The 18,790-nt window shown below is 46.7% G+C and overlaps 1 protein-coding gene across 3 annotated transcripts in view; it reads right to left on the reverse strand.

Annotated features, from left to right (window-relative positions):
• Positions 1-18,790, reverse strand: part of CACNA1E (calcium voltage-gated channel subunit alpha1 E) — a 505,628-nt gene that overhangs the window by 331,083 nt on the left and 155,755 nt on the right. For all 3 annotated transcript variants that reach the window (XM_081914516.1, XM_081914515.1, XM_081914517.1), the window contains exon 3: positions 12,027-12,293. In XM_081914516.1, the coding sequence (XP_081770642.1) occupies positions 12,027-12,293 (267 nt within the window). The remainder of the gene's footprint in view (positions 1-12,026; positions 12,294-18,790) is intronic.

Consider the following 18,790-nt stretch of genomic DNA (forward strand, 5'->3'; position numbering starts at 1 on the left):
TGCCTTGCGGAACTGTAGAATCCATGTGGCCCAAAGCCAGCAGTTCCTTCACAGTGTGCATCACACGTGGTCATTCCATTGGGTTAAGTGAAACTATTGCTCCAAAAGAAGTCCGCACCTCTCCCCCCAACTCCAGTTGAAGGATCTGGCCTGTCAGCAATGTACACCATGTAATCTTGGCAGGCGCCTGTATTGTCAATGCATAATTCTCCAAAGCATCCAGTGTTCCACGCTTAGCCTTTGTAAGGCCAGGACATTTGTTTTGGGCCTCTTGTTGCGGTCAAATATGATTAATAGAAGATGAATTGAGCAGATATTGATGGGTTGCGCTTTCCATCTCACAGCCTAACCGAATTGTAACTTTCCAAGCAACCATGTAAATGAAATCAAGGCAGGAGGCCTGGCCACTGACTGTTGCTCAGCTGATAGACAAGAGGCTGACGGTCTCTGGGTTTGCATTAGATTTTCACCCAGGGTTCAGTCGATTCATCCTTTTCTATATCAAACTGCCCAAGATGCTTCCATACCATAGCAATTGCCGAAATAAATGCAGTTTGTTGCTACACACATTAACAGCAAAAAGAGCCGCTCCACTCGGATGTCACTAAATCTGGCTTCTAGGCTTGAAATGCCCAGGGACCCGCTTGCTTCCCAGGAAACAAAAAACCATTGTCTCATATTTCCAACCTATGCATCACCCTATATTTACATTGGAGAGCAAAACGGCACAGGCTGCTGGAATAATTACACATTTACCCAGCAGATATGCAGAACTGAATCACCACCTCCTAGTTATTTTTATCCTTATTACCTAGTCAACTGGATTTGGATGAGGAACCCAATCTTTCCTCCACCACTATGATCCCCAGTTGGTTTTCTTCTAAGTCATCCATGGAAGGGCAGATTTGTGGAATTAGCAAAATCAGGCAGCAAAGCTTTTCCCCAGACTATACCACATCAGGCTGCAAATGACAGGCTGCTTGGTAAGAGGTTTTCAGCCCCTTCCCCACAAAAAAAGCTCTCCCTAAACACCAAGAAATGAACCTGTCAGGGAAGGGGGTTCAGCCTAGCATTCCTTTTGACCTGCTATCTACCTGCATGCAGGGAGTTTTTTCTGCTAGAGGATAGCATTTACTCACGCACCGTCCAATCCTCCCATCCGAAGTGGCACCATTTATGAAATACCTCACTGCCCAATGCTGCTGATTGCAGAAAACAGCCCTTCAAAAACCATCATTGAAAGGACCAGATTCCTTTCAGATTGATTAGATCCAAAAGATACCTCTCCAAAGCAAGTATGATTGAGGGAAAGTGACAAAGAAAGCCCTGGGGGTTCGAATTTGCAATGCCTCAAAAGGCTGTTCAGACAGAAGCACGCAAGTTGTCAAGAGGTGGTTAAAAGCTACCAAAACTGATTCCCCCAGTGTACAATTACAAAAGAGAAAATAAGTAGGCATTGCTACATTATCTGATAATAGTATGCAATTACAGTGCCCCCTCATTAGAAGAATGTTGGTAAAGTTAGCTCTGTCCTAAGTCATCCCACTTTCTGCTTTGGTTCAAAGGAACTGACAGGTAGGCAATGCTGACATGCGCCTTCTAAACATCCCAGCAAAAACTAGTTTCAGAGACCGCAGGATTTGACCACACCCAACTGCAACGTAGAGGAGAAAGAGGAGTGGCGTTCTCTTTGCCAGCCTCAAGCATGGCTGCAACCAGTGGTTTTCTTTCAGATAGCATTCAAGGGTACGATGTACCAGCACCTTTATGTTGTTGTTGTTGTTGTTAAAAAGTGTGGCACTTACTGTAGCAACTCTTCATGGTGAATACCAGCACCTATAAGCACTGGCTGCAACACAAGATCTTACCTCACTGGCCTGGGCATAAGTATTTTTAGGTTAGCATGGGCTTCTTGCTTGGGCAACAGCTAGCATGCCCTTGCCTGCCAGGTGCACACTTTATACAGCATCTGTTCCCAGCCCATCTTTTTTCTGGGAGATGCTACCCACTGTGCCGAATGTCAGCTCTGGTCACATTGAATCTCTCAGCTCTATTGTCCCTGTATCACCAAATCATCACATGTTGCTAATGACACAAGCATGTTGCTTTACACATATGACCAGAGAGAAGTGACACTTGGAGATTTCTTTCACCCTGAACCAGTTGTCGTATGTCACAAGGAATACTGCAAAGTGCCCCGATTGCTCAAATTACTGGTTATGTGATGATGTAACTGGGATGGAGTATACAATCAACTAACCTCACCTTGCCGACAAAGGTCCGTATAGTTAAAGCTATGGTTTTCCAGTAGTGATGTATGGAAGTGAGAGCTGGACCATAAAGAAGGCTGATCGCTGAAGAATTGATTCTTTTGAATTATGGTGCTGGAGGAGACTCTTGAGAGTCCCATGGACTGCAAGATCAAACCTATCTATTCTGAAGGAAATCAGCCCTGAGTGCTCCTTGGAAGGACAGATCCTGAAGCTGAGGCTCCAATACTTTGGCCACCTCATAAGAGAAGACTCCCTGGAAAAGACCCTGATGTTGGGAAAGATGGAGGGCACAAGGAGAAGGGGAAGACAGAGGATGAGATGGTTGGACAGTTTTCTCGAAACGACTAACATGAGTTTGACCAAACTGTGGGAGGCAGTGGAAGACAGGAGTGCCTGGCGTGCTCTGGTCAATGGGGTCACGAAGAGTTGGGCACGACTAAGTGACAAAACAACAACAAACCTCAAGTGTCTGAACACCAACTTCAGCTAAATTATAAAAACCCTGGCCTCAACACTTAGTCCTCAGTCTGAGGCATTCATCTCAGAAAAGAATGACCTTGCCTAGCTAAGCTCCTGCTCCTACTCTGCTGTTTTTTGGAAGCTCAACTCCTACTTGCACCTCTTGACCTTTCATGCTATCTCTCTATAACTTCACCTCTTGTCCACCTGGGACAGCATAACCTGCCCCAGGACCCTTTGAGTCTTGACCGCCTCAGGACCCTGCAATCAGGTTCCCCTAAAAGCCTGGATCCTGCTGGGCCCTGATGAACTATGTGCTTCTAAATAAATAGGAGACAATCAGTACAAGAGAGATACCTGTATCATACAATAAGAGTTCAGGAATTTCTTTGAAAGCTTTCCGGTTCATGAGCTCCCTGGAAATAAGGGGGTTGGGGCCTGCTCAGTGAGTTTGCACGAGGATGCAGAAAATTAGAGTTTCATCCTTTCGAATTGAGACACAGAATGGCATCTGAGCAGAGAATGGGGGCTTCTGTTGACTGAAGAAATAAGGAGGTCAGATTCCCAGCTCATTATGAATACTTAGGCGATGATTAACCACTTTCATTCAATATTGAATTCACATTTATGAAGCATTAGCTGGAACTTTACATTTGGCTTTGGGAACAACGCATTTCAGGTGCTCTATTCCTTTCCTTGTGTGTTAGGCCTGGTGTGTTGAACATCAACCAAGGAGATAATTGTTGACCTCTGTAATGCATCTTACTGGGTGACCTTCAACCAGTCACTAGAGGGCTAGATCAAAAGCAATAAATAGTCCTCTGGTTCTTTACTGATTTATTGTTGTGACATAAGCTTTTGTAGACAAGAGCCCATTTCATCAGCTGTCTGAAATCATACACATGCACACGCATTGCAGGGCGAAGATTGAAGGTGAAGCTGAATGTCCATGAAAAACAAGAAGGACAGAAGGTTTATAGGTTTTTAATCATTGTCTAGATTTCTTTCAAAAACTCTCTGCTTATTTTATCCCAACCAAGAATAACATTTCATGTATCAGATGATGTGGGCACTAGTCCACAAAAGCTTATGTCACAGTAAGTCTGCTAAGGCTTTATGGTCCTACCAGACTTCTTTGCTGGCTTTTTGCTGCAAAAAGTTTAGCATGGTTATCCCTCCAGGAAGATGTTCAGGCCTCACAAACAATGAGGGGACTGCCCTGAAAGCAAAATGGGACAACCTCATAGATGCTCCTCTGGTTGGTTGCAAATATGATTTCTAATGTTATAGACAAAGGTCTTGGAAATATTATGGTTTCTGCCCAGGTTAAAGCCACAGCACCTCTTCCACATACCCCCCCCCAAAAAATCAGGGCCAAGCCATCAGTTCAGTATGTATTTTTGGACAAATTGCCATCCATGTTTTGCCACCAGACCTTTGATAAGATACATGAGCCACCATTACTGCTCCATAGGCCTGGAGAGAGCTCTGAGGTCAGGATAGCAAGGGTTGCATTTGACCACTGGTTCTGAAGTACCCCACCTCTGCCCTAACAACGGTTGATGTTCCTATAGTCTTGATGCCATCAGTGGAAATGCAACAAGACTGCCTTCTGCAAGGAGTGGTGGAATGCCAGTGATCTGAAAACACACACTCCACTTTTCATCATTGTAGAGGACATGCTAATAATCAATATGAGGGAGGGGAGCTCATAGCTAGAGGTAGGGTGCATGTTCTTCGTGTGTAAGGGGCCACCTCCAACCCCCAGCCTCTCTAGGTCAAGGATCTCAGATAGCATGGGTGAAAATAGGCAGTAATTGCCTGGATGGCCCCAATGAGTGTAGGGTACCTGCTTATGTGCATGTGTTTAATGCAGTATGGGTGAGCCTGCCATGAGACAAGAGGTGGAGTAGTAGATTTTGAGTTCCATTAAGGGCAGCAAAAGAGGGATCAGGAAGCTCTGGTCCTCCTGTAAGCAGTGCTGAAATGTGCCACAGAACATTTAGAGGCAGCATTTAATTTTCCTACATCAAGCAACAAAATGTATTCAGCTGACCCTGGTATACATTGGAATTGGGAAGAATTAGAATAGCTTCCACTATAAGAATTAGAAGAATAGCTTCCACTTTAAAGACCATGGGTAGGCAACCTAAGGGCCGGGGGCCGAATCCAGCCCAATCGCCTTCTAAATCCGAACCACGGACAGTCCAGGAATCAGCATGTTTTTACATTGGTAGAATGTGGACTTTTATTTAAAATGCCTCTCTGCATTATTTGTGGGGCATAGGAATTCGTTCATTATTATTTTTCCAAAATATAGTCTGGCCCCCCACAAGGTCTGAGAGACAGTGGACCAGCCTACTGCTGAAAAAGTTTGCTGACCCCTGTTAAAGACACTCTCAAGACAAATCTTTTCAAAGGTAGCATAAACACCGACAACTGGGAAACACTGGCCTGCGAGCGCTCCAGTTGGAGAACAGCCTTTACCAAAGGTGTCATGGACTTTGAAGACGCTCGAACTCAGGACGAACAGGGAAAACTAAGAGGAAAGCATGCTTGGCAAATCCGCACCGTGATCCACTCCGGCCGTGGAAACCTATGTTCCCACTGTGGAAGGACGTGTGGATCCAGAATTGGTCTCCACAGTCATTTATGGACTCACTGTTAAAACCGTGTTCATGGTAGGCAATCTTACATGGCTATGAGGGATCACCAAAGAAAGAAAGAAGGAAATGGAAAGCTATTAATGACACAGGAAAGTAACAAACCCCTTCAGCAATGTACAAACTGAAGATGACTAATATCTTGGCTATTTCTTGGCAATGAAACACGTTAAGCTAATAAATGGTAGACACCAAAAAAGATTTGCATGGGTGGTGCCTTTTTTTCTTCTTCTTCTTTTGCAGGATAATATCCTGTGCATGTGTCTGCTTAGACACTTCATCAAGCCGGAACATAGGAGACTGAAACTGTCAGAGCTTCAGAAAGAAAAGCTGCTTACTTCTTGACTTCACCTACAAGCTTTAGGGGTGCAGTCTGGGCTACTACGTGCAGCCTTTGAAATTTCCCTTGACCAAATCAGGATGGATATATTTGGAAAATGCACACGGAAACATTTCCCCCTTGCCCACGCCTGCCAGCATGACTTTCTCGGTGTAAATGTACAACATGCTGTAGGAAAGAAAATGGAGCTGGTTTTCTTTTTATAAGCTTCATTCTGAAAACGTTCTGTTACAATGAATTTCCAAATACATAAGCGGAACTCATTCTGAGTACAGAAGTAAAGCCCTGCTGGATCAGACCGAGGGACCATTGAGTCCTGCATCCTGTTTCCAACAGTGACCAACCAGATGCATCCAGGAAGCAGGGCAGGAAAGCAATCACATCCCCCCTGGGTTGTTCCAGCATCAAATATTCAATGGTAGGCTGCCTCTGAACACAAACTTTTCATTTAGTTGTAATGGCTAGAAGCATTGATCATCTCTCTTCCAGTGTGTTCCAGCATCATCAAAAAGCATATTCATTAGGAAGAATAGCTAGAAATGTTTGAAAGAAGTTTTTTTCTTCCTTTTATCAAGTTCACTTTATGGTGGGTGGGGGAATTCTTCTTCAATATTTTCTTCTTAATGGGCCTAACCTACAGGCTATGATTCACAGGACCTATTGTGTGCTCACGGACTCCTATGAATAATTATTTGCATGAACATGTTTCCATTAAACATCATGCAAGCATTAAACAAAGGGCTCATCCACACCTCTGAAAACTGCTGAATCAAACCAAAATGATTTCCCAAGGATTGCTGGGTTGTTTTTTTCCGATTCAGTGGTGAAGCGTGCATTTTTCAAGGGAAAGCTGCGGAGCAAAGGCAAAACTGCTTGGATGTATGTCTGGAAACCACAGAACAAGCGGAAAACCACTCAAACCCATGTTTTCTAGGCACAGGACAAGCAGAAGCATGGACAAGCCCTCATTTAAGAAGTTAAAGGTAAAGGTACCCCTGCCCGTACGGGCCAGTTGTGTCCGACTCTAGGGTTCTGAGCCCATCTCACTTAAGAGGCCGGGGGCCAGCGCTGTCCGGAGACACTTCCGGATCACGTGGCCAGCGTGACAAAGCTGCTCTGGCGAGCCAGCACCAGCGCAGCACATGGAAACGCCGTTTACCTTCCCGCTATAAAGCGGTACCTATTTATCTACTTGCACTTAGGGGTGCTTTCGAACTGCTAGGTGGGCAGGAGCTGGGACCGAAAGACGGGAGCTCACCCCGCCGTGGGGATTCGAACCACCGACCATGCGATCGGCAAGCCCTAGGCACTGAGGTTTTACCCACAGCGCCACCCGAATCCCTCATTTAAGAAGTTAGGCAAGGATATATAACTTTTTTGCATAGTTAAGCCATTGCGCAAGATGCATGAACTGGAGGACCTACAGATACAATACGCAGCTAAATATTTTCAGCAGATTTGTAGCCAGCTAAATATGAAAGTGCCAGGAATATTGCATATCTGCTTCACGCACACTGGCAATGAACAACCCTCCCATACTGGGCACCATTTTCACCACAAGCTCCACTGAAGTAAAAGAAGACCTGTAAAAAGAGTGCCAGCGGGGCACCTGCAGGAGAGAGACCCAATGGATGGTGCCCAATTGCTGCAAGTCAGCAAAAGTAAGTACTTATTGAATTGCCTAGTGCACACATCCAGCCAGGTTTTCCGGGTGTTTTACAGAGACATTAAAAGCAAAATGGAATTCCGGGGGAAATGCTAAAACCAGGAAAAGATGCATCACAACAGAGAGAACCCCACCCAAATAATTTTGTTTTATTTCTTAGAAACCAGCATAAAACACAGCAGCAATGCCATAGGGAGGTACTTAGCTTTTAAACTATTCAATATGGCAGAGCAAAGCCTAACTAACACAAAAGCAGGACAAGTGGAACTGCTTTGATAGGTTGCGTCTCCTTTACCACCGGGCACAACATCTAGCAAGCAAAGACCAACTCTTCCATGGGAGGCTGAAAGTGTAGAGGGCCTCATGACCAAATGGAGGCATGCACTGAGTGAGACTTAATAAACAAACACATTCACATAAGCCCATTGTGCCCCACGTGCATGGGAGCGTGCATGCAATTCCCAGGTGGGGTGCACTTGTCAGTGGGCTGACTCAAGGAGCAAAAATCTCCTCATAGCTTCATGGTATGTTTTATGGCCCATGGGACCACCCCTTCAGTTCTCAGCCTCCTCACCTAGGTATAAAGGTCACCCTTGGCCAGGGCTATAACCAGGATAACAGTGCCAGTTCTTGGACCCACATTAGGAGCAGAGTTCTCCAAGCAAGGGCACCCCGAGGTAAATTGCTGGAGCAAGAGTGAGATGTATGCAGCCAGCGGGAGGGAGTGCTCTGTTGTTTAGTTGGGAGCAGATGGCCAGGCTCCTAGCATTTAGAACAGAACTGGACAACCCAGAGACTTTGGAACACCTGCCAGCTACGAAGGCTGATGTTTCACCCTCTTATTTATCTGCTGGGTTTGATGAGACTCTGAGACATGAGCACACACAGATGTAGAGAAATGATCTGGATAAGCCCCAGCCAAAAGCCACCATCATGAAGGCCAAGCCCCAGTGTCCGGGCATGTATGTGGCATCTAAAGAAGATGGCAATTTCTGGCTGCAACATGGCTGCAACTCTTGATAGCACCATATCAGCCTCTCTTGTGCTCCCCCTTACTTCCCTTGTTATCATGTACCGAGACAGAGGAGAGAATAAATGTTCTAGGACAGGGGTGCACGACCTGCGGTCCTCCAGATGTTTCTGGACTATAACTCCCATCATCCTTGATCACTGGCTATGCTGGCTGGGGCTGATGGGAGTTGTAGTCCAGAAACATCTGGAGCACCACAGGTTGTGCACCCCTGCTCTAGGAACATTGTTTTGAAAAGCATGAGGAGGGAGGTCTCCACAAGGAAGCTCCAGCTGCTGCTACAATAGGTATGCCCTGGGCTTGTTTCCCCCTGCTAATGTTGCTTCCTAGGCTATGTGGTCATCTGCTTATTGTTACGTTGGCTGGTTAAGAACTTCTGGAACTGTCCCCTGTGCCTGAAAATACTATGTGGGCCAATCATCATCATAATAATAATTTATTATTATACCCCGCCCATCTGGCTGAGTTTCCCCAGCCACTCTGGGCGGCTCCCAATCAAGTGTTAAAAACAGTACAGCGTTGAATATTAAAAACTTCCCTAAACAGGTCTGTCTTCAGATGTCTTTTAAAGATAGGATAGCTGCTTATTTCCTTTACATCTGCTGGGAGGGTGTTCCACAGACTGGGCACCACTACCGAGAAGGCCCTCTGCCTGGTTCCCTGTAACCTCACTTCTTGCAGTGAGGGAACCCCCAGAAGGCCCTCGGTGCTGGATCTCAGTGTCCGGGCTGAACGATGGGGATGGAGACGGTCCTTCAGGTATACAAGACTGAGGCTGTTTATGAAATCCTGCTCCTATATTCTGCAAAATAAGGCATTCTGGGTATTTTGTTTTCTGGTCATGAAAAAGTGGCCGGTGTTGAAAAATGTGTGTTGGCAAAAATGAAGAGAAAGCATGCCATTGTGCTATAAATATCTTCCTATCATAGGTGCCAACTCCCTGGGGCCCTGGGTGCCCGAACAAAATTCCCCATGAAAGGACCGGGCAACCACAAATATGGGTGCAAGAGCCAAGCTGGCACTCCTGCTTCCTATAAAAGTCAGTATCTGGATTTGACCACACACTAGAGTCACACTTGAGGATAAGCAAGAGACAAATGCCAGGGTGGGGCTATGAAGATGAAGGAGCAGACAGAAGCAGGGTCAGTTCTCAGTGGTTCCCACTGAGTTCTATGGAGAGGAAACAGGGGGCGAGCTGAAACACTGTGGAGAGAGGACAAGCCTTGCTCCGAATGTTGCAGTTAGTCCCATCCCAGAAATGTCTCCAAATGCATCCCTTTTACTTTCTCCTCGATGTGGATGGCCTGTGAAGGAACACTTACACTTAGGAGAACAGTTACAGTGGAGGTAGAACCTGCCTTCCACTTTGGACGCTGGGTGGTTTAGTCTCTACGACCAGGAGGATGCAACATGTCTCTGTGAGCCTAGTGAACGGGGATGCTTATTCTATGCAGGCCCTCCTTCCACACAAACACACACCCTCGGCCAAACAGAGAGATAAATCCAATGAACCAACCACTCTTTGAGAGGCACAGTTCTGGGCAGGGCTGCCAACAGCAGCAAGAGGCTTCCGATGCAGTCCACACCAAGCTTACGCGAGATCGCACACCCCTTCACTCTGAATATATGCCCATTTGGCAAAATCGGTAACTCGAAATAGAATTCTCGCTGCATATATCGACATTCTCTGAAATGGCGTGACCTAGCCGTTGAATATTCTTTAACCAACCTCACAACAGCAGCAACAAAGGTAGATAAAAGAGTGTTAAGTGTCACAACAGCCTTTGCCAACCTGGTGCCCAGCCCAGGCCTGTGGCCGATGGGAGTTGTAGTGCAAAACATCCGGAGGGCACTAGGTGGGCAAAGGCCGCATTAAGAAATCTAGAGTATGTGCGAGAGAGAGAGAGAGAGATCTGGGAGCTGTCCTTGGTACTGAATGGAGAGGGCTGGGGGTCTCTGGGTTGCAGTGTTGATTGCGACCTCAGTATTGCTTAGGCTGCTCAGTTCAATGAGACAAAGGCACAATCGCCTCGACAGCGAGGGGCAGCCCCCTCAACTGGCAGCATGGGTGTGCCAAGTGCAGCGAAAAGAGCTGTTTGGCGGAATAGCTAGAACTGGAAATCAGCAATACAAAAGCCTGGCAGGGAGAAAGGGTGGGCGGCGGGTGGGCTTGAGGCAGTTAAGGCACTTATGCCATGCATCAGTGTCTTGTGTTTTGGAGTCCAAAAGGAGGGGGGACAGAGGGCTCCAGCTCCAATTAGTTAATGGCAAACTATCAGCGAATGCTGCTGCTGTAAATAGCAAAGGTGTGTGTGCAGAGCTCAGTCCGATTTAACTCACAGTCGGCTTACTCTGGTTCAGGTGCCCTAAGCTCAGCCTCCTAACTCTTTGGAGTCCATTCGGTGACAGAAGAGCACATGGCCTCTTCCACCCAGAATGATGTGCTGATGCTGGCAAGCAGAGTGTGGGGCTGGCAATGCCTCACCTGAGCAGCACACCTGTTCCCACAGCCAGTTCTATAGGAGTGCTGTTACAAAAGAGTCAGGGTGCAAACAAAGAGAGTTTGGCCAGAACCGCATGGCATGTTGGTCATCAATGTGCTGACTTATGGTGAATATGGTGTGTAAAGTGAATTGAGATTAAGGTTTGCTTGTTTGTTTGTTTTAAATCGATTATTTCCCACAGAGAAAGAAAAGGATAGGAATTTTGTTTGTTTGTTGATTTTCAAAATTTATAAATCACCCATTTAACCAGTGGGGTTCTACTCTGCTCAAGGGACTGTTTGTGTCAAAAAAGAGAGAGGTTGCTCTGCACATATCTCCATTTCAACCAATGGCAGGCAATTCTTACAACCAGGTCAACTTCCATTGGCGCAAAAAAAAAGGGGGGGATGCATTTCCTTGCCTGATGAAGAATTCTGTGCCATTTGAAAGCTTGCCTACTCTTGCACCACACCAGAATCAAAGGCACCGCAATGCCCACTTGGCATGTATTCGTTACGAAAAGGCCAAATGTTTTACTGAGGCAGGTAGTGAAGCACCCTGGTTAAGTCCCAGGGAACCCTTCCATTTCTTGAGAAAATGAGAACCTTGGCTTTTGCATGTGGAACTAATGATTAAATATGAACTCAAGTTCCCCTTTGCTCAGCCATTATTTTGCCATCAGAACATGCCCCTAGATGCGCAAGAACTTGTAGTCTTTCGAGTTGGCTGGATCCTATTGCATTCTATTCCAGATCTCTTCAGCCAACAAGCTGGGCTGTGGCTGTCTCAAAAGAGCCAAGCCAGTCTGTCCTCTGCAGCCCAGCCCAGTGCAAACTGCTGGAGCAAGGTGAAGAGGAATACGGGTTCCCCAAGCAGCAAGGCTAGAATTGCAAGCATGCCTTGGTGGGCTAGTGGGAATGGGAAGGAAGAGAGTTGGGACATGCATGTGGTTTGGTCTCACTCTCTCTCGGTGTGGTCCTCCAGCTACATAATGGAATGGGAGACAGAAGCTTACCTTTGCTCACAGTTGCTGGCTCAGCAGGTACCAGTGACGGGAAGGCATTGGGGAGGGGGGGAATCAGATGGAAAAGGGACACAGGGGAAAAGGATATGGCCAGTCGATCAGCTTCTTGGCATATTTCCTGACAATGTTGTCTTCCCCAAAAATGAAGAGAGATCTGTTGACTGTGAAGCAGTTCTGACGGACGGGTATAGGGTTGTACAGCGCCATAGTCCTGGCCCGTTGGGCTTTGGTTTGCTTGTACGCTACCGGGGTCCCCCCCGAAGGGGCAGGGGCTCCCTGGCGGTTCCTGTTCTGCTCGGCAGCTCCATCTCCGGATCCCAGCCTGCCAGCCATCGCCTCTCCAAAGCGAGCCATCCTGGAAGGAAAAGAGAGAGGTGATCCGATCAGGGCCCCCTCCTTTCCACAAAGTAGCAAGCAGCAGTAAAGGTGTGTGTGAGCGGGGAGGGGGGGCGGTTTGGCGTTCCCACCAGAGCACCTCCTTCTTTCTCTCTCTCTCTCTCTCTCTTGGTGATGCTTTTAAAACCCCGCGTTCAACGACTCCTCCATTCCTCTGGAAGCAACGTTTAGCAGAGAGGCATGCGATCCTTTGAACACGAAACACAAGGCGTTGCAAAAAGAATAATGATCAAAATCGCCCCAACCCAAATCGGCCAACCCAGCAAGCAAAAAGAGCCATGGTGTAATTTGCAGGAAATGTTCAGGTTTCTCCTAAAAGGAAGCAGGTGGTTGCTGTTGCCTTTGCTGGGGGAGGCGAGCTCAGATTCTGCCTCTTTTTACGTGGAGCTCTCTGCACCGAGGCTTTAAATCAGACCCGTCCTCCTCCTCCTCCTCTTCCTCCTCCTGGCTTTGTTTAGAGGCAACAAAAAAGAAAAGAAAAGAGGGGGGGCTTCCCCCCTCCACCTCCTTGCTTGGACCTCCGCGAAGGATCCAGCCCAGAGGCACTCGGGGTGCTTGTCAAAATCAGACAGCAAAGGGGCTGCGATTCAGGCTCTTCCATCTGTCCATCAGGAAGGGGAGGGGGGACTGCAATTGGGCGAGAGCCTATGAGAAGAGGTGGAGAAACAGGTTGCAACCCACTCCAGCCTAGTTAGGGAGCGAAGTGTTTAACTTCCTCGCAATCGGCTCCATCTTTCTCCTCCTAATGAGAAAGATCATCTCATTTTCTTTTTCCACGAAGAGAGAGAGAGAGAGTAGGAGGGGAGCCCGCATATCCCCCTCCTCCATATGTACCTCTCCCAAGAGAATTAATCACATTTGTGTTGCGGAGCTGGGGCGGTTAGAGGAGTGCTAACAATGGGTTTGAGTAAGCTTTACATTCCCGCAAGCTTTAGGAATGGTTGGTTTTCCTCTCTCTCTCTCTCTCTCTCTCTCTCTCTCTCTCTCTCTCTCTCTCTCTCTGTGTGTGTGTGTGTGTGTGTGTGAGAGAGAGAGAGAGAGAGAGAGAGAGAGAGAGAGAGAGAGGGTTGCTTCTGTTGAGCAACCAAATTAGTTCTTCTAACGGAGGATGAGCAAAGAGGGGTCTACGACTGAACAAAGACATCACCTCGGAGTCCCTGGGTAGCAGCGGAAGATTGCTGAGCAGCAAGAAAACGCAGCCTGTCCAGAGTTTTTCTCCTCAGCTGGTCGCTTGAGGAGGCTGGAGTTGGCTCCCCTGTTCCTTATCTGAAAAATCCCAAGCTCCTTACCCAGCTCAAGAGGAAGGTGGGTTAAGAACTGGGATTCCAAGAGCAGCTCCCCTCCGCACCCACACACTTTGAAATACTCCAGATCTTCCCTCCAAGCTTCCCTGGAGATTGTCCCTCATGGGCTGGTCTTCACCACTATCACATCCCAAGACACGTTTGGTGCATGCTGCTGCCCCCTTCCCCAATCTCTCACATGAGGAACAACATATGGATAAGGAACTTCGGGTTTTAACAGCTCTGTGCATCTCTGGTTAACTCTTCTATTGTATTTAGGGAAGTGGTGGCTGAAATGGAGGAGCGAAACTGACATGGGATAGAGGCATTCCTTCTGAAAATGATAATTCAGTGTTTCCAGCCAAGATGCCCTTCTGGTCCCTAAACCATCCCTTCTCCAGAGATACCCCAGCTTCTTTCCAAAAGGGCACTTTGGTAGTTTAACTTGGAGTGGAGTGAACTTTCATTTGGGCTATACTTGTGAATTTTAATGGTTGATTATTGCCTGGGCTGGTGCTTGGCACTTGAACTTTGGGGAAGTTCTTATCTGTTTGTAATTGCCTTTTGTGTTGTGCTTCTAAATGCTGAGTTCTTCCATGAGCAAGGTGGAAAAGGTTGCCTATAAATGTCATAATACATCAAGAAGCACATACATATACCCAGAACTGGCAGAATGGAAAACCTGGATCTCTGTACAAAGAGGTCAGCCAAGAAACAGCCTCTGTTGGCATCTTAGAGCCTCTCACTGCAGCCGTCATTTGCTCACCAAAACACTCAGCCAGTCCCACAGATTCGAAGGATCTTGGGATAAGGCAGGATTGGGGAATGGAGCTGAATGACATTTGACAGCTAACACAGGGCTGAACCCTGAGAGGTCATCTAACTCAACCCCCTTCCTGTCTTATAACAGTATTGTGACATGTGTTTCCATGCGTAATGCAAATCTTTGTGAGAATGCTGGTTGAAAGGTAAAGGGACCCCTGACCATTAGGTCCAGTCGTGGCCGACTCTGGGGTTGTGGCGCTCATCTCGCTTTATTGGCTGAGGGAGTGGGCGTACAGCTTCCGGGTCATGTGGCCAGCATGACTAAGCCGCTTCTGGCGAACCAGAGCAGCACACGGAAACGCCGTTTACCTTCCCGCCAGAGTGGTACCTATTTATCTACTTGCCCTTTGACGTGCTTTCAAACTGCTAGGTTGGCAGAAGCAGGGACTGAGCAATGGGAGCTCACCCCGTCGCGGGGATTCAAACCGCCGACCTTCTGATCAGCAAGTCCTAGGCTCTGTGGTTTAACCCACAGGGCCAGCGGGTTATTAATCTGTAAGTAAACTGTAAAAATAAAATGAGAAAACTAGTGCTAAATCTCCAAGATGATGAAAGATGTGAGGGTTCAGAGTTAATGGGTGATTTTAGACCAGTGTTTTTCAACCACTGTTCCGCGGCACACTAGTGTGCTGTGAGATGTTGCCTGGTGTGCCGTGGGAAAAATTGAAAAATTCAAAATATTTAAAAATAAAGTATTTTATAATTTTTCATATTTCTGTTTACTTACTATTTCATAATAAAGCAATTATAAAATACTTTCTTTGTGTTTATTTGATTCCTATTCAAGAAAATTACTTTATATATAGTCAATATAGGCACAGAGTTAAATTTTTTAACATTTTCTAATGGTGGTGTGCCTCGTGATTTTTTTCATGAAACAAGTGTGCCTTCGCCCAAAAAAGGTTGAAAAACACTGTTTTAGACCATAGTCTTAATGATCATAAAAGCATGGTGGGGAGAAGTCTATGTGTTTTGAAGCACACAACAAACGTTTCTCACTTCCCTTCCACTGCCATTCCATGCATCCAAACTGCTCCTATGTATGGGGGGGGGATCAATAACAGCTTGCCAATCTTGATTTATTTATTTTTTAAGAAAAGAAAGAATTCATGGAGTATTTGCATTCCCCCCCCCCCAATTTTCTGCACAAACACAAGCTTCTGAATGTTTTAAGGATGGCCCCATGGGGAGCTCATTGCAGCAGCCAACCCACCAGTTGACTACAGCAATACAAAATATGTCACTTTGCCTGATACTCCCAAAAGGCACACTTTCACAACTTGCCACAGCGGAAAATAAGGGGACTGGGAGAAAAAGATGGTCTGCCATTTTGTTAATCTAGAACTGTGATCAATGGGCTCTTTTCTGCCCCCTTAAGTGACTCAGTTCCCTTTAAGTCTGTAACTCCTTCTGTCCCAGAACACTTCCATAGGATCACCTCTCTCTCTTTTATCATGCTCACCCTAATCACCTTGTCCATGAAGCCTTTGGCTCAGCCGATTAATCCTCACTACTCTAATTTAATTGGAGTAAAGTCTGAAGCCTAGTTCACAGCCTGCAGCAAGAATCCCCATAATAGTTTGTTCTCTACATACAAATAAAACTCCACACATTTTTTAAAAAATAAAACTAGATGTCATGGAGAAGATCTGTGGTTGAGCCTTCTCCCTGACATGCTAGATTTCTACCTGCTGGGATTCTACCACCACCCCTCCTCTCCCCCTGGCCCAAGGATGTGTTGCCTCCTAGCTGCAGGACCTCTGTGTTTAAATTATGTTGCACACACCATGCACATGGATGACATTAAAAAAAAAAAATACTAAGCAAACCACCCTTCTTTGGCTGGTGTGTCAGATCCACTCGGAGTATTGTGGAATCTGCAATCCAAAGTGGAAATGGCTGTGCAGACCATCATTTGGAGGAAGCAATGGGCTTTTGACCGCATCTTGTGTCTCTCAGGGTGCTTTCACACAGCGCAGTTTTAATTGGCACTCATGATGAATGCAAAGGTCCTCTTGGTTCCCCGAAAATGCCTCATTTCTGCAGGCTACCTGCCTGCTTAATAGCCATTTCTCCTGAGCATAATTGGGGCAGGGGGGGAGTGGGGGGTGGGAGTTTACAAGCAGCAATAATTTTACAGGTAACTGAATGAAGTCTGCAAGCTTAGTACACAGAAGTCCATTCTTTCTTCCTAAATGTCCTGTAAAAGAACTCTTAGCAATGTTTTGACACTTTCAAAAAGAAAAAGAAAAACACCATCTCAACTGGAGTTGCATAAATATTTCAAAACTGATTTCTCCTCCCCTTCCCCAGTGCGGCAGTGTGTGCAGTAGCACGGGTATCTTGTAAACCTGCAAACAAACTGTATGTGCATGCAATGCCAGCCTTAGCATTAGGGGGCTCTGGGAAGATGATTAAGCAGCAACAGCAAATGGAAGATACCTTCCCTTCTGTGCAGGTTCTGCTGCTGCTGCCAAGAGGCGGGGGGGGGGGATTGTAAACAAGGAGTGAGGGACAATGGTTAAGTCAATCAGGTATTGAGGGTTAAAAGGTAAAGGTAAAGGGACCCCAGATCATTGGGTCCAGTCATGACCGACTCTGGGGTTGCGACGCTCATCTTGCTTTATTGGCCGAGGGAGCCGGTGTACAGCTTCCGGGTCATGTGGCCAGCTAAGCCACTTCTGGCGAACCAGAGCAGTGCATGGAAATGTGGTTTACCTTCCTGCCAGAGCGGTATCTATTTATCTACTTGCACTTTGATGTGCTTTCGAACTGCTAGGTTGACAGGAGCAGGGACCGAGCAACGGGAGCTCACCCCGTCGCGGGGATTCGAACCGCCGACCTTCTGATTAAGAAGTCCTAGGCTCTGTGGTTTAACCCACAGCACCACCCGTGTCCCTTGAGGGTTAGGGCTCAGTAAAAAGCAAAGAGCGGTGGGAGTGGATACAATTGGCTTTGGAAAATGGGGTTAAAATCCATGCACCTTCATGAAACTCACTAAGTGGTCTTGGGCAATTCATTCCGTTTCTATCTAACCTGCATCACAGGTTTGTTGTGGAGATAAAATGAAAGACCCTCCAAGTATGTCGTCTGTAGTGTCTTAAAGAAAAGGAGATGAAACACGGACGGGAGAAGGTGCAGAGTGCAGTCAGATCAGCACTAGCAACAGGAGGTTAAAAAAAGGCAAAGGACCCCTGAATGGTTAAGTTCAATCAAAGGCGACTATGGGGTGCGGTGCTCATCACACTTCAGGCCGAGGGAGCCAGCGTTTGTCCATAGGCAGCTTTCCGGGCCATGTGGCCAGTGTGACTAAACCACTTCTGGCACAACGGAACACCGTGATGAAAGCCAGAGTGCACGGAAATGCTGTTTACCTTCCCACCACAGTGGTACCTATTTATCTACTCACACTGGTGTGCTTTCGAACAGCTAGGTTGGCGGGAGCTGGGACAGAGCAACGGGAGCTCACCCCGTGGCAGGGATTTGAACCGCCGACCTTCTGATCGGCAAGCCCAAGAGGCTCAGTGGTTTAGACCACAGCGCCACCCACATCCCTTAGCAGCAGGGACATCTGGGTGACTGGAGGAACATCTGGGTGATTGGAGAAGAGGATTTACCGTCTTCGCCATTCCCCAGCACTTACATTTCCTGCTGCCAGCCTCCTTTGGAGGAGAGATGAGGACACTAACTAGCCTGTGAGCTATTTAGCCTGGAGGGACCTCACCCATCCTGAACTGTGTTTAAGCCAATGTGCTGTGGCAAGACTGCCACTAGTAGCATGGGTTAGCTTTATTTTAATTTTGGACAGATGCTTTTGAATTTTCTCTGTATTATAAGTATGAAGTCTATGCTGTTTCATTGCAAAATTGAAATTAACATATGTGTATTCAATTGTCCCATCTACTAATGGGTTTTGCAACAAAGTGTTTTCTGTTTTCACCAGCTAAGGTTTATTGTGAGCCATGTTAGACACAGTTTACTGGGGGGGGGGATGGCATATAAATAAAGGGTGAGGAGTATGAAAACGCTCAAGTGATAATCCAGTGAACAGGAGGATGGGTGGGTGGGTTAGGTGGAGAAGGTGCAGCTGTACCTGTGTGAGAAGATTGGGTGGGATGCTAATTTAATGTCTGAAATAAGCCAACAGAATAAAATCAAAGGAATTCAGGCCCTTTCCTCCTCCTGCATATCTCACCCCTCTGCATATTAATTGAATAAGCACATGTTATTTATTATTTAAGTAGTGATATGCCTCTTCCCCACTTTGCAAAGCAGCTCACAACCAAGCAATTGCATCACAAAGCAGCCATGAAAACCAATCCTTGCGCCCATAAAACAGAAACAGCAA

Source organism: Podarcis melisellensis, assembly GCF_964234715.1.
Source record: "Podarcis melisellensis genome assembly, chromosome: 6".
Lineage (NCBI taxonomy): Eukaryota > Metazoa > Chordata > Lepidosauria > Squamata > Lacertidae > Podarcis > Podarcis melisellensis.